The sequence below is a fragment of the Rhodnius prolixus genome, unplaced genomic scaffold (genome assembly GCF_049639745.1).
Source record: "Rhodnius prolixus isolate KJV_2025 unplaced genomic scaffold, Rpr scaffold_3, whole genome shotgun sequence".
NCBI classification, from domain to species: Eukaryota; Metazoa; Arthropoda; class Insecta; order Hemiptera; family Reduviidae; genus Rhodnius; species Rhodnius prolixus.
In genome coordinates, this window is record NW_027411603.1 from 40,451,401 (window position 1) to 40,466,557 (window position 15,157).

At 34.5% G+C, this 15,157-nt stretch overlaps 1 protein-coding gene across 1 annotated transcript; it reads left to right on the forward strand.

Annotated features, from left to right (window-relative positions):
- The first annotated feature begins 579 nt into the window (after positions 1 to 579).
- LOC141452715 (uncharacterized) lies at positions 580 to 3,434 on the forward strand. Its single transcript, XM_074125098.1, has 2 exons — positions 580 to 664; positions 2,424 to 3,434. The coding sequence occupies exons 1-2, from the start codon at positions 656 to 658 to the stop codon at positions 3,111 to 3,113; spliced, it is 699 nt and encodes a 232-aa protein (XP_073981199.1). The 5' UTR covers positions 580 to 655; the 3' UTR covers positions 3,114 to 3,434.
- Positions 3,435 to 15,157: the final 11,723 nt, after the last annotated feature.

Genomic DNA, 15,157 nt, shown 5'->3' on the forward strand with positions numbered 1-15,157 from the left:
CAATTTAATAAAATAAGAACATTTCTTTAATTTCACTAAATGAACACATTTCTATGTTAAAGCTCTCTTCACACAGTACGCTCTGATGGCTTCTTCATTGTGATATTCAACGCCATCATTACTGCGGGACATGGTTATTAGTTGGCATTGAAGCGATAACTTGGCGATATTTAACTTTGCTCCCTTACAAGAGACTAGGGCATGTCGACTTGGACAATTGGTATTGTAATGGAACTCTTTTTGGATCAAACATTGAGCAACAAACAATAACAACCTACTTTTATTATTTCATCGTTTTAGTCGTCTATCGTTTTTATATACTAAATATTTTATGAGATTCTCTTGTTTTTAATTTATTTTAATAAATTATTGAATGCAGGATATAATTATGATGGAAATCAGAGGACGAGAAGGTATGGCCAGGAAGCGATAAGCAGGTTACGTTATAGAGCCTACACCACCGATTGTGTCCTGTATGAGCTTGTCTATGTGTGTGTGTGTGTGTGTGTGTGTGTGTGTGTGTGTGTGTGTGTGTGTGTGTGTGTGTGTGTGTGTAGACGCCCCTCACGTAGCCCCCGCCAATACAGATATATAAACTCGAAGGTTCTCCACCAAACATCACAGTTCACCACCAAACAACCACATACACAGCACGATGTACAAGGTAATGTGGATTTAGTGAATGAGTGCAGTGTTCTTTATTCATATTTATTTTAATTTATTTAATTTTTCTTTCTTCTTTATTTGTATTAAAAGTTAGAATTTCGTCGTGGACAAGTATGTAATATCTCTTCGGTGGAAATACGCGAACATTTCATTCTTACATCTTCATCACCTTTTTTTTTTATCTCAGTGAAAATAAAGTGTCAATTTATGTAGGGAATATTTGGATTTCGTTTAAATATTCAATTTTCTTTTCTTCCATTAAATTAATTCCTTATTCTTTCGCAGAAATAGTGAGGCAGTGATATTTTTATATATATATATATCCTTAAATTTTTTTTTGAATATCCTACATTTTTTAAATTGGTCTTAGGAGTAAATATCTGCAATCTATATCTTCCTAAATAGAAAAGATATTTAATGTTAAATTTTAGGATCCTTAGGAAAAAACTGCCTTGAATTTTGAATTCTTTTATTTTTTGAATGCCCTCTCTGTTGTATTGACTTCCTGTTCTTCCATGAAGCTTTTACATTTTTAAGAGATTCAAAAACTTTAGTAATGAATTTAGCAATGATTTCTTAAAATTTTAATGAATCCTTCTTTCCATGTACAAATTTATTACAGCCTTCTCTTTTTGGTTTTTGAAACGTGTCATTTCTTCTGTCTGTGAAGTTAATTTTGAAAAACTAGCGCGGTACTTACAGCTTTATCTATAACATTACCAAAGAGGTTCTCGATATCACGGGAGGGTGACCGTTAGACAATAGAAACCGGTACCTGGGACTTATACGCTTATAAGTGCCAAAAGCGAGATTGTGGTCGTTTAAAGCAGAACAAATAAATAAAAAAATGAAATCAAATAAAATGTAAAAGCCTGCAAATAATTTTTATAATTATTTGTACATTATTAAATTTGATACAGGAATTGCATATGTAACTCTTAAAGTATGGATAAAAAGTAATTCCAAAAACCTTTTCGAAGCATAAACCTTACATTTAGCATTTAAGGCAGATTAGATTAAAGCAAAATAGACAAGTATATCGCAAAACGCATTAAAGATGTTTCTATATTCATTTCAACTCATGACTCCAGCTCGGGCATTCTAATCGAAAAAACTGAAAAGAAAAAGCAAAAATTTAGATGGTTAAACTAAGCAGTTTAAAGCTATAACTTTATTGATTCGATCTGGCATAGCACATTTGCTTTCTTCAATTGAAACCGCTATCGGATTTTTGTTCTTCATCAAAGATTGATACATCAGATTGGTGCATATACCTGCATATAAAGCTTCTAGATCCTACAAAAATGAAAGTTAAAGTTTCGACCAAAATTTAATGAATCAGTTGCTACTGATCAAAATTGAAACCGTTAGGATAAAAAAAAGAAACAAGCGGATTCTGATGAAATAAGAGTATAACACCATTTAGTCTACGAAAGTCCACCACATTTACAAAAATATTCTATAATGTTTTTCGTTTCAAACTTAGCGAAATATTGCACATTCTTTCTCCTTCAGGTTGCGGATAATTTTCTGATCTTTATTAAAAGATGTTTTTTTTTTACAATCACTTTCTTTATATAATTTAATTTTCATTTCCACTAAATCTCGAAGACCATGCAACAATGATGATGAAAGACATGATCTTTCAGTTCCTTTACAACATTTTTAATCAGTTAGACTTTTCATGGCCATTAACAAGTCTCATCAATCCTTGAAAGTTAACCTAATCAGCTTAAAACGATTCTTGTTGATACTAGGTGGCTAGTCTTCTGTTCTTGGTCGTGGCCGCTATGGCTGGCGACGTTGAAAAGAAGCCAGTGGAAGAGAAGAAACAAGACAAAAGAGGACTGTTCAATCTAGGTTACGGATATGGTGGTGGTTATGGAGGATACGCTCTGGACAGCCACGGAGGATATGCTCTGGGCGGCTACAGTGACTACAGCTTGGGCCATGGCCTGGGCCACGGCCTGGGAGGAGGACTCGGACTTGGTGGAGTCGGTTTTGGCGGCTATGATCACGGCCATATAAAGGCCGTCACCATCCACAAAGAAGTGGCCGTCCCAGTACCAGCTCCATATCCAGTGCACATTGAAAAGAAAGTAGCTGTACCAGTCAAAGTGCCCGTTGCCGTGCCAGTAGACAGGCCCTACCCAGTACATGTACCGAAACCATACCCAGTACCAGTAGAGAAGCCAGTACCATACCCAGTAGAGAAACCAGTACCTTATCCAGTCAAAGTGCCAGTCAAAGTACCAGTTGCCCATCCTTACCCAGTGCATGTACCAAAACCATACCCAGTAGCCGTAGAAAAGCACGTACCAGTACCTTACCCACAACCTGTATTTGTCCACAAGGCGTACCCAGTTCTTGTCAAAGATCATGGATATGAATCCTTTGCATATGGCGGACATGGTTTTGGAGGATTCCATGGTCACTACCATCATTAAGCAACGTTACCACAATCGTATTATTGATAATTTGATGTAAATTTTCTTTTTTATATGGATTTTGTACTTAACCTTTTTTATTTATCTATTTTCTTCTTCAACGAGCCATTTGTGTATTTGTGTTCTTTTTTGTTTATAATTTTGCATGTTATTTATATAAAACAATCTAGTACAAAGTTGTTCCTCGAAGTTACCAAGATTTGTTAGAAATTCATGTCCTTTGGTACATGTAATTTTACAGAATCATTTTTCTCATCTTCAATGCCAAACATTTGTCTTTATATTTATATTAGTGAATAAACAACTTTTTTTTTCTATAAATGATGCAGTGATCATCTTTAATTTCCTTTTATTTAGATGAATTCTAAAATCGTAGCCGCACATTAAGTTGCATGATGGAGTACATTATTTTCTTATTATATTGTTGGGCGGAAAAAGAACCATTTATTTAAATTTTATCAGGTTTCTAAACCTCTCATTTTTAAATATTTATGCATATGATGAAGAAAGTGGTTTAGAGCTTGATGCACGGCCTAAGGAAACGATGGGCCGTTTGTGGCAAGCATTTTTAAACCTTGGAAGTGGTGAAAACCCAGCAAGAATTGTGACACAGTCAAAGCCCAAACAATGTTTCTAACTAGATACCCAAACGCTACCAAAAGATTAGGTTACATGCTTTTCGATCATGAGGACTACTTCGAAAAATTATGAATGCCTAATAGTGAAACAAAATATTAGAGCCAACAATCTGCTTTGAAAGCAACGAAGTTAATCAAGTGAACCACATTCAAGTGAGTAATAGGTGAACATACATTCAATTGTAACTGCTATTAAAAGAACAACATTTTTTTTAAGTGAGTGGATGTTTGCCAGGTTGTCGTTTGGCTCCAGAGCTGTGCCTTCTGATTTTCTTTCTTCATAGGGTAACAGCCTAATGATATATATTCCCTAGTTGAGATTATTTAATAAACTCACTGGGTATTTAGTTTGTTTATTGGCGACTGCGCAAAGAGATATATTTTGTGGTGCAAAACTTTAGTTTTCTCATTAACTTTATATATGATTAGTGATGATCGGCATTCTTATTACATTATTTAAAGAGTATTTATTTAAATTAAAATTAGACTGATTAATTACTCTGTGGGTCAAACAACCTAACATAGTTAGGCATCGTATTGGTTGTGAACAGTTTTCTCTCGTTGGATGTAATAAAATTGTCTAAGCATCTTTCGACATCTCAATCATTGCTTTGAATGTCCATTCATTTCCCCAAGGTTTATACACGCTCGATTCGAAGTCATTTTTCAATAAAATCCGATTAATGTGGTCCATCATAATCATAATGTAGTAACCAAATTTATTCGATGCTGAGAAATATTTCCTGAATCAAAAAACTATTTTGAAGCTATTAAAAAAGGTGGTCTCATTGATCAATACCTCCTTCCGACGTGGAGCCAGGATCTTCTCTACTTGTCTTCGTTGAAAAATGATCTTCACTGACCGCGGAGAGTCAAATATCTCATACCTCATACCGATGACAACGCAATCAAACAGGATGTTAGAAACCAAATCCTCAACTCAAAGGAGGTCCATGTGAAATAACCCCATCATGTGGAGAGATATTTCGAACTTACCATGAATAAGGTGGCTACTTACCAAATATCTTACGCAGTACGGACCAACGAACGGCAGAGTCGGTGCTTTGTTCCTGGCCAGCTGGAAAGCCACTTTGAGGAAAATTAAAAGTTTTTATCCTGATATTGGGCAGTTTGTCTGTCAACCAGAGGAACTCTTCGGTAGTCCCACTTCACTGAAAACAATAAGGTCGACAGAAACCTCAAATGTTAATTTGCTTTAAATAATAAAAATAATAAGTAATGTATTTTATTTGGCTACAATACAAACATAACAATAAAACTAAAGTAAAGAAATAAGCCAAGAAATAAGACTTTTCTAGCGGGAGAAAAGTCTGGTGCCAATTAAAAAATCATATTAAAAAAATTACAGTAATTACTGGTTTTCTTTATTTGTTTATAAATAGCTACAATTAAAGTTGTATTTACTTCTATAAATTTTAGGTAAGCTTACCGATAAACCAGGTTGCTTTTCTGCTCCTGAGGCCACAGAATTTTAGTTTCTCAGAAAAATCTACTCACAGGCCGATCGCCACTCAACCACTCTTATAATGTATAAATTTATTTACAATTCACTGCAGTTATAAACGGTTAAAAGAATGTAGAGAATAATTGGGGAAAAGCCTCAAGGGATACTATTTTAGGCAGATAATATAATGTTTTCTTGTACTTATCTGAAGTCTAAATTGAACTTATAAAATTTGAACATACCAATACTCCAGATTAGGAAGCTCCTCCTATCTGTTGAGAGAAGTTGGAACTAACTTTTAAAAACTGTGGATCCAGTATATTGGATACATCTATGTTTATGGAAATTAAGAAAAAATAATCATTGAAACTGCTAATAATAGCAAAAGTTAAAATTATATTTAAGTTACATTAAATAAATAAACACTGTTTAAGATTGTATTAAATATACCCAAGGGAAAATGAAAAACTTTAAACAAAGTATGAGACCCACTCCATACCTTGAGGCAAGTAAAAACGATCAATTTCTCCTTAGAAAGAATGTAAAATTATTAAAAGACAATTTCAACAAAAAATGAAACAAGTCTTGTAAGGTCAAGGATTTTGTAGACCACCTAGCAGACCTGGAAGTAATAAAAATGATTAAAAAAAAAAAGAGATAATTAAATGGGATGATGATAAGGCAATAATTCTTTGACTAATAATAAACGACTTGAAACCCTTAGCTCGCGCACGGATTCTGAAAAAGCTTAATTTTGTGAAGCGATCAGAAAAAGAAGTTCTCTCCAGATATTGGGCTCCAGCAAGGAGGTAGTTGGATCTAGAAAGAAGTTGAAGCTATAGCAACCATCAATCAATTAAACTTATGATCTCTTTAACAAAAACTTACAGTTTAAAATGTTAAGTATAAGGGTTGATTAAACGCCAAAAGGTACACAAATCAGCTAGTACCCAACATTTCATTAATACTTCATTGATATTATTTTAAGTAATTTTACTACATTAATTTTCATTAATATTTTTTTGAATTTATTAGATGTTTCACAGACCCTTATGCTGGCCATTTTAATCTACAAAATATTTGTTCAAGTAGAACACCATTTAACTTAGATTGACTGTAATAAGATAAATAAGATATGCATATTTTTATGACAGCTAACATAATTATTCCAGTATTTTACTATAAGTAAAATTAGAGGGACTAAATTAAATTACAATTGAGAAATGAATAATTATTGCTGAATAATTTACTTGATATTACCTACGCGTTATTTGTGCTCACAAATACTTCGGAAAGACGAATTCTAGACTGAAATATTGTTTTAAATCCGTGATTCAAATTTAAATAGTAGCCGACTCTGCCTTTGTCTTTTTTTACTTTAACGTGCATGTACATACATACGATATATGTGACTATTCAGAATAAAGAGCATAATAAAGATAAATCAGAAGAATAATTTGGAATAAAGCTAAAATAAAGTACCTATTTAATTACGAAAATATAATATACATTTTATCATAATTATAACAAAAAAATAAAATATTATGAATGAACAAAGGGAAGGGATTAGCTATGCGGTTAGCATATTGGATTCCCACGTGGAGGTTCCGGGTTCGAATCCAGCTGCTGACCCTTAGATTTTCTCTTTCTAAGAGCTTCTTACAGCTCACTGTCCGGGTGATGGACAGAGTTGTCTGTAACGAGAGAACACTGTCCGGAGGCCGGCAGTGCACTGAAAAAAGCTGCGAGCGCCAGTAACCGCAGATTTTTGAAGTTGTTGAAGCGACTTAAATCATAAAAAAAAAGAAAATGAATGAACTGGCCAGCATAAGGGTCTGTGAAACATCTAATAAATTCAAAAAAATATTAATGAAAATTAATGTAGTAAAATTACTTAAAATAATATCAATGAAGTATTAATGAAATGTTGGGTACTAGCTGATTTGTGTACCTTTTGGCGTTTAATCAACCCTTATACTTAACATTTTAAACTGTAAGTTTTTGTTAAAGAGATTTTTGTACCTTTTGGACAGATTTTCTTTTTTGTATGTTTTGCAAAGTTACATATCTGCTTTACAGATTTTATTAAAATTGGGAATAATAAATTTAATTTTATCATTATAACCTGAAAAGGTGTTAAGTCGGAGTTACTACCACTGGACAGATCTTTTTAAAGAATGATTATAGTTGCGGTCCCCAAGCCATCCTCAATAACAATTTTTTTGAGAAAGCGTTTTGAATAAAATAGGAAGGTAATTTGTACGTAAATAGCAAAATTAAACTGCGATTTCAGTACTTCCCTTTAAGAGGAGTAAGAAAAATAAACTGCGATTACAGTACTTCTCCCAAAGAGGCAAAGATTTTGAATCGAACTACAATTCATTGATGAAAATCGGTTCACTCATTGAAAATTTTAACGATTGCAATACTTCCTCTTAGTAGGTGTAAGAGCATGATGGCACTTCACAGCCACGTAGAGGAGCTTTAACCACTTCTTCTTACTAAATTTTATCAAAATCGGACTAACCGTTATAGAAATATTGGTAATAATAGTTTTAGAAAGGGCCTTACTTGGGTGGGGCAAACTCCCCTCCTTATGAGGCACAGCGTCGAGACTTTTAAAGTGCAAATCTGTACAAAATTTCGATTCGAATGACACTTTATTCATGAAAATCGGTTCACGTTTCGATAATTTGAAACGATTGCTATACTTCCCCTTTACAAGTGTAAGAGCAGATCGTCGCTTTAATGTTACGTAGGGGAGCCCTAACCCTGTCATCCTACCAAATTTTATCAAAATCGGGCTAAGATTTACAGAGTAATTAATGATAATAATTTTGGAGGGGGCCTTACATAAAGGGGGCTAACTCCTCTCCCATTCGATGTGCAGCATCGAGACCCCCAAAAGGCACATCTACATAACATTCCGACTCGAATGACACCTCATTCATGAAAATCGGTTCACGCGTTTAGGCGCTACGTTGTTTACAAAAAAGGTAACAACAACAACAAGAAGAAGAAGAAGAAGAAGAAGAAGAAGAAGAACAAGAACAAGAACAATTTTTGAAAATGCCGTTTTTGCTCATTTTCAGCATCTTTTTTCTCAATATCTATCAAATCTAGGCTGTTGCAAAAAAATTACAGTTATAAAGGAGGGTTTGGAGTAAGATTTAAAGAAAATTTGGGAATTTTATCTTTTATAGAAAAAGAGAAAAAAATTGTCAAAGTTGGGTGTTTTTCAACGTTACGCTTTTTCGTGCAGTTTTTGATGATCAACCCTTATACAACTGTCCTACCGGACAGTTTTAATTAAATTGTATTTTCATCAGTGCCCATCTCTGCCTGAAAATATATTTCCAACTAAATGTGCATTACTTACAAGCTTGATGAATTGCATAACCTTTAGTTTTAAAGGAGTTCTGTTTACAACAACTAATTGGTCATTCAGTTTTTAGGAATAATGCTTAAAATATTATGATGTGGCAATCGCTTTAGTTAATATCGTTTAGTTACGATAATTGGTGAGATCACTCACAGGAATTTCTCCTACTCACTTTCTCATAATTGTTACAAATTTTATTCAAATTTTGTACTTAAGAGAAAAAATTGCTACAATTTTAGTTCTTACTAATTCTTAGTGTTAATAAATTTAAATTAATCTCTTGATTTGTTTTAGAGAAAACAGCAGAAAATGTAGGAACGTATAGAAAATTTGCAACTTGGTTTTCTTGTGACTAGAAATTTTAGTAACTGATTTAATAATTATTCATTTTATATTTGTTATAAAAACTTACAAGATAATTTCCACTTTTTCAAGAAGACTATTACATAGACTATTACAAAGTCTATTACACAGGCATGATGTCGAAGACTTGATGAATATTGAGAATTATGGTTGATTTAGTTGAGTTAAGCGTACCTAAAAGAAACTCAAGCGATCACAGCAACTCATACTCTGACGAGCTACCACATATATGTGATTGATTACATTAGATTAAATGGAACTCATTTCCTTTTTTTACTTAACTTCTAGGATGGCCAATGACGACTATTAAACTTTACAAAATTTATAAACACTCATTCAAAGTTGTTCTGATCACAACTCCTGTATAATATGCGATGGAGCACGTAGCGGTGACATCAATATTCTGGAAAGAAAAAGAATTCAATTCCCTGACTAGCAACTTTATAACTTACCTTTATAACTTCGGCAACATTCTGGTATTATTCTGGAGTTCATGATTTAACAAACTTGAATAAGAGACCAGCATACCTTACAATAGTATACATTGTTTGCTGAAGGCTATATTTTTATGTAACCATTTAAAGTAACCTTAATTAGTAATATAAATGATAAGAATTTATATTCATTAAAACATCCATATTTGGAATTGTAAAATTCTATTGAGGTTACATAGAATTAAGAGGAATAATGTAAGACCATCCTGTCAAAATGAGAAAATTGAACGTTTATCTAGAATACTCTTGAACCCTCCCATAAAGGGGAGGGATTATAGAGAACGGTCTGAATGTGTAGCCGCAGTGAAAGTGTGACAGTACACAATAACTCAGGATAACAGAAGGTAAACAGTTTCCGGTTGTAATCCGAAAATTGCATTACCGAAAATATAAATTATTAATTTTTTGTTAGATTTTCGCTTCTTTTTTTTCAGTTGATCCAGCTTCTTCTCGTCAGAAAGTTGATGCTTTTGATTGATAGCAGAGTCTCTTGCGATGGAATTGGGAGACGTGGATAGAAAATTAGTCGTGAATTACACGAATGGATTTAAGAATAGTGTGGTATCATACATCTTAGAAGCACTTCGTTTGTCTAATACAAATATGTGCTGTTGTTTTATTAAACTAAAATACATTAAATTCATTAAAATTGTGTTATAAAATGAATGCCCTTTAAAAATTATGAAGGTAATATGAATTAATAATGTACGAACTTGATGTAAGCAAGATCTGTGTAAAGATTTCAACTATTTTGAATCTGCTTGGCACCGCTCTGAAATTATCTATTCATCTAGTTGATCTAAATTATTTATTTCAGAGTTTTATTTCGATAATGAGATGTTTCACTGTGAAATTGTACTTCTCCTGGATTCACAGTAACTCTTTATTTTTACCTTCAATCAGCGGCAAGTTCACGAATAATTACCGATTTCACATTATATAACCACTAGATTTCAGAAAGTCGCCATTGAATAGGCATAATCGGAAAATCATTACACTTTAGCAACACAAACAACACTTTAGATTTGTAATACTTAATTGTCTTTCTGCAAGATTTTCACTAAACAATGGTCCGTAGTATAGTCTCATCTGCATTTATCTTTAGCCGATGATAGTGAACTGTTTTCAGTTATGAATCCAACTGGATGTGCTCAGAAACTTCTTTAGTTCACTATTCGAGCTGTGTTATCTACAGCGAAAGTACGGAACCGGAGACCAACGGTGTACTGAAATGGATGACAGACCACAGAAGATGTTGGCGAACCTTAAATAAAAAAATACAAAATTGAAGCAAGATTGATTTTGAAAGCTGATACTGTTGGAAAAGATAACTAGGAAAAGAAATGTAACTATTTACTCACTTATCCGGGTTTTCCCGTATCGGGTTGCTCCAAGTCTTAACTCTACCTGAGCCTCTAAAACTTTTTCTCAACTCCTATACGTCCATTTCTTTTAGGATAACTTCATTTCTGAATTATTCAGTTAATTTATTCTCACCAAGCATCCTCTAAAAGCTCATTTTCATCCTTAAATCCTTAAGTAGGTTTTCGCAAAGACCGAATATCCCCTCAATAATTTTTACATATATATTTTATTTTGAATTTCTGTGGCCCACAGCGCTATGTTATCTACAGTAAGTACTGAAGTTAAGTTCTTCATTGTTCTCTTCTATTGCGAATCTTTAGCTCTCATCCACTGATGAGCCGAGATATCCGAAGTTACTTACTTGCTCATCCATCTCAGAACCCTCTGTTTCCAGAAATCAAATATTCGACTTAATAATATTCACCTTAATAACCCCAATGAAATTGTGCACACAGCATAAGGCTCATATGTTCTCTATCATTAGCTAAAATATATGGCGATTGTTCGTTTCTTATGGATTTTGGAAGCAGAATTATGGAGCTCCATTAAACCTTTCAACTTCTGTCGCATACAGACGTCCCATATAAAGTCTCCGACAAATATCAGATGCTTCCTATTATGTTTTAAATTTGTATATTGATATAAGTTTCGGATCCGAATTGATTATCTCCCTAAATAGAAAATTTCAGCTTTCCTTTCAAACTATTGTAGAAGTGAATTCCGTGTTTTCCCTGGTTTTTTACTTTTTCTTTTCAAAACAAAGGCTACTCTTTCTGCTTATTCGAGCACTGGCCTGAGTACTTGGCAACAGAGACAGGAATAACAGCTTTCTTCTCAAACTAGAAGTGAATTCCGAGTTTTTCCCTGGTTTTTTACTTTTTCTTTCGAAAATAAAGGCTACTCTTTCTGCTTATTCGAGCACTGGCCTAGTTCTTGACAACAGAGGCAGAACTAACAGCTTTCTTCTCAGAAAGTGAATTCCGTGTTTTCCCTGGTTTTTTACTTTTTCTTTCGAAAATAAAGGCTACTTTTCTGCTTATTCGAGCACTGGCCTGAGTACTTGGCAACAGAGACAGGAATAACAGCTTTCTTCTCAAACTAGAAGTGAATTCCGAGTTTTTCCCTGGTTTTTTACTTTTTCTTTCGAAAATAAAGGCTACTCTTTCTGCTTATTCGAGCACTGGCCTGAGTACTTGGCAACAGAGACAGGAATAACAGCTTTCTTCTCAAACTAGAAGTGAATTCCGAGTTTTTCCCTGGTTTTTTACTTTTTCTTTCGAAAATAAAGGCTACAATTTTCTGCTTATTCGAGCACTGGCCTGAGTACTTGGCAACAGAGACAGGAATAAAAGCTTTCTTCTCAAACTAGAAGTGAATTCCGAAATTTTCCCTGGTTTTTTACTTTTTCTTTCGAAAATAAAGGCTACTCTTTCTGCTTATTCGAGCACTGGCCTAGTTCTTGACAACAGAGGCAGAACTAACAGCTTTCTTCTCAAACTAGAAGTGAATTCCGAGTTTTTCCCTGGTTATTTACTTTTTCTTTCGAAAATAAAGGCTACAATTTTCTGCTTATTCGAGCACTGGCCTGAGTACTTGGCAACAGAGACAGGAATAACAGCTTTCTTCTCAAACTAGAAGTGAATTCCGAGTTTTTCCCTGGTTTTTTACTTTTTCTTTCGAAAATAAAGGCTACTCTTTCTGCTTATTCGAGCACTGGCCTGAGTACTTGGCAACAGAGACAGGAATAACAGCTTTCTTCTCAAACTAGAAGTGAATTCCGAGTTTTTCCCTGGTTTTTTACTTTTTCTTTCGAAAATAAAGGCTACTCTTTCTGCTTATTCGAGCACTGGCCTGAGTACTTGGCAACAGAGACAGGAATAACAGCTTTCTTCTCAAACTAGAAGTGAATTCCGAGTTTTTCCCTGGTTTTTTACTTTTTCTTTCGAAAATAAAGGCTACTCTTTCTGCTTATTCGAGCACTGGCCTGAGTACTTGGCAACAGAGACAGGAATAACAGCTTTCTTCTCAAACTAGAAGTGAATTCCGAGTTTTTCCCTGGTTTTTTACTTTTTCTTTCGAAAATAAAGGCTACTCTTTCTGCTTATTCGAGCACTGGCCTGAGTACTTGGCAACAGAGACAGGAATAACAGCTTTCTTCTCAAACTAGAAGTGAATTCCGAGTTTTTCCCTGGTTTTTTACTTTTTCTTTTCAAAATAAAGGCTACTCTTTCTGCTTATTCGAGCACTGGCCTGAGTACTTGGCAACAGAGACAGGAATAACAGCTTTCTTCTCAAACTAGAAGAGATTTCCGAGTTTTTCCCTGGTTTTTTACTTTTTCTTTTCAAAATAAAGGCTACTCTTTCAGCTTATACGAGCACTGGCCTGAGTACTTGGCAACAGAGACAGAAATAACAGCATTTTTCTCAAACTAGAAGTGAATTCCGAGTTTTTCCCTGGTTTTTTACTTTTTCTTTCGAAAATAAAGGCTACTTTTCTGCTTATTCGAGCACTGGCCTGAGTACTTGGCAACAGAGACAGGAATAACAGCTTTCTTCTCAAACTAGAAGTGAATTCCGAGTTTTTCCCTGGTTTTTTACTTTTTCTTTCGAAAATAAAGGCTACTCTTTCTGCTTATTCGAGCACTGGCCTGAGTACTTGGCAACAGAGACAGGAATAACAGCTTTCTTCTCAAACTAGAAGTGAATTCCGAGTTTTTCCCTGGTTTTTTACTTTTTCTTTCGAAAATAAAGGCTACTCTTTCTGCTTATTCGAGCACTGGCCTGAGTACTTGGCAACAGAGACAGGAATAACAGCTTTCTTCTCAAACTAGAAGTGAATTCCGAGTTTTTCCCTGGTTTTTTACTTTTTCTTTCGAAAATAAAGGCTACTCTTTCTGCTTATTCGAGCACTGGCCTGAGTACTTGGCAACAGAGACAGGAATAACAGCTTTCTTCTCAAACTAGAAGTGAATTCCGAGTTTTTCCCTGGTTTTTTACTTTTTCTTTCGAAAATAAAGGCTACTCTTTCTGCTTATTCGAGCACTGGCCTGAGTACTTGGCAACAGAGACAGGAATAACAGCTTTCTTCTCAAACTAGAAGTGAATTCCGAGTTTTTCCCTGGTTTTTTACTTTTTCTTTCGAAAATAAAGGCTACTCTTTCTGCTTATTCGAGCACTGGCCTGAGTACTTGGCAACAGAGACAGGAATAACAGCTTTCTTCTCAAACTAGAAGTGAATTCCGAGTTTTTCCCTGGTTTTTTACTTTTTCTTTTCAAAATAAAGGCTACTCTTTCTGCTTATTCGAGCACTGGCCTGAGTACTTGGCAACAGAGACAGGAATAACAGCTTTCTTCTCAAACTAGAAGAGATTTCCGAGTTTTTCCCTGGTTTTTTACTTTTTCTTTTCAAAATAAAGGCTACTCTTTCAGCTTATACGAGCACTGGCCTGAGTACTTGGCAACAGAGACAGAAATAACAGCATTTTTCTCAAACTAGAAGTGAATTCCGAGTTTTTCCCTGGTTTTTTACTTTTTCTTTCGAAAATAAAGGCTACTTTTCTGCTTATTCGAGCACTGGCCTGAGTACTTGGCAACAGAGACAGGAATAACAGCTTTCTTCTCAAACTAGAAGTGAATTCCGAGTTTTTCCCTGGTTTTTTACTTTTTCTTTCGAAAATAAAGGCTACTCTTTCTGCTTATTCGAGCACTGGCCTGAGTACTTGGCAACAGAGACAGGAATAACAGCTTTCTTCTCAAACTAGAAGTGAATTCCGAGTTTTTCCCTGGTTTTTTACTTTTTCTTTCGAAAATAAAGGCTACTCTTTCTGCTTATTCGAGCACTGGCCTGAGTACTTGGCAACAGAGACAGGAATAACAGCTTTCTTCTCAAACTAGAAGTGAATTCCGAGTTTTTCCCTGGTTTTTTACTTTTTCTTTCGAAAATAAAGGCTACTCTTTCTGCTTATTCGAGCACTGGCCTGAGTACTTGGCAACAGAGACAGGAATAACAGCTTTCTTCTCAAACTAGAAGAGAATTCCGAGTTTTTCCCTGGTTTTTTACTTTTTCTTTTCAAAATAAAGGCTACTCTTTCAGCTTATACGAGCACTGGCCTGAGTACTTGGCAACAGAGACAGAAATAACAGCATTTTTCTCAAACTAGAAGTGAATTCCGAGTTTTTCCCTGGTTTTTTACTTTTTCTTTCGAAAATGAAGGCTTAAATTCTCCCTGAAATAGAAAGAAATACCATTATTCTGGTCTAAAGAAACAATTCTATTTTTCCCCTGGATTTTTGCCTTTTCTTTTCTAAATGAAGACGACGTTATCTGTTAATACTAG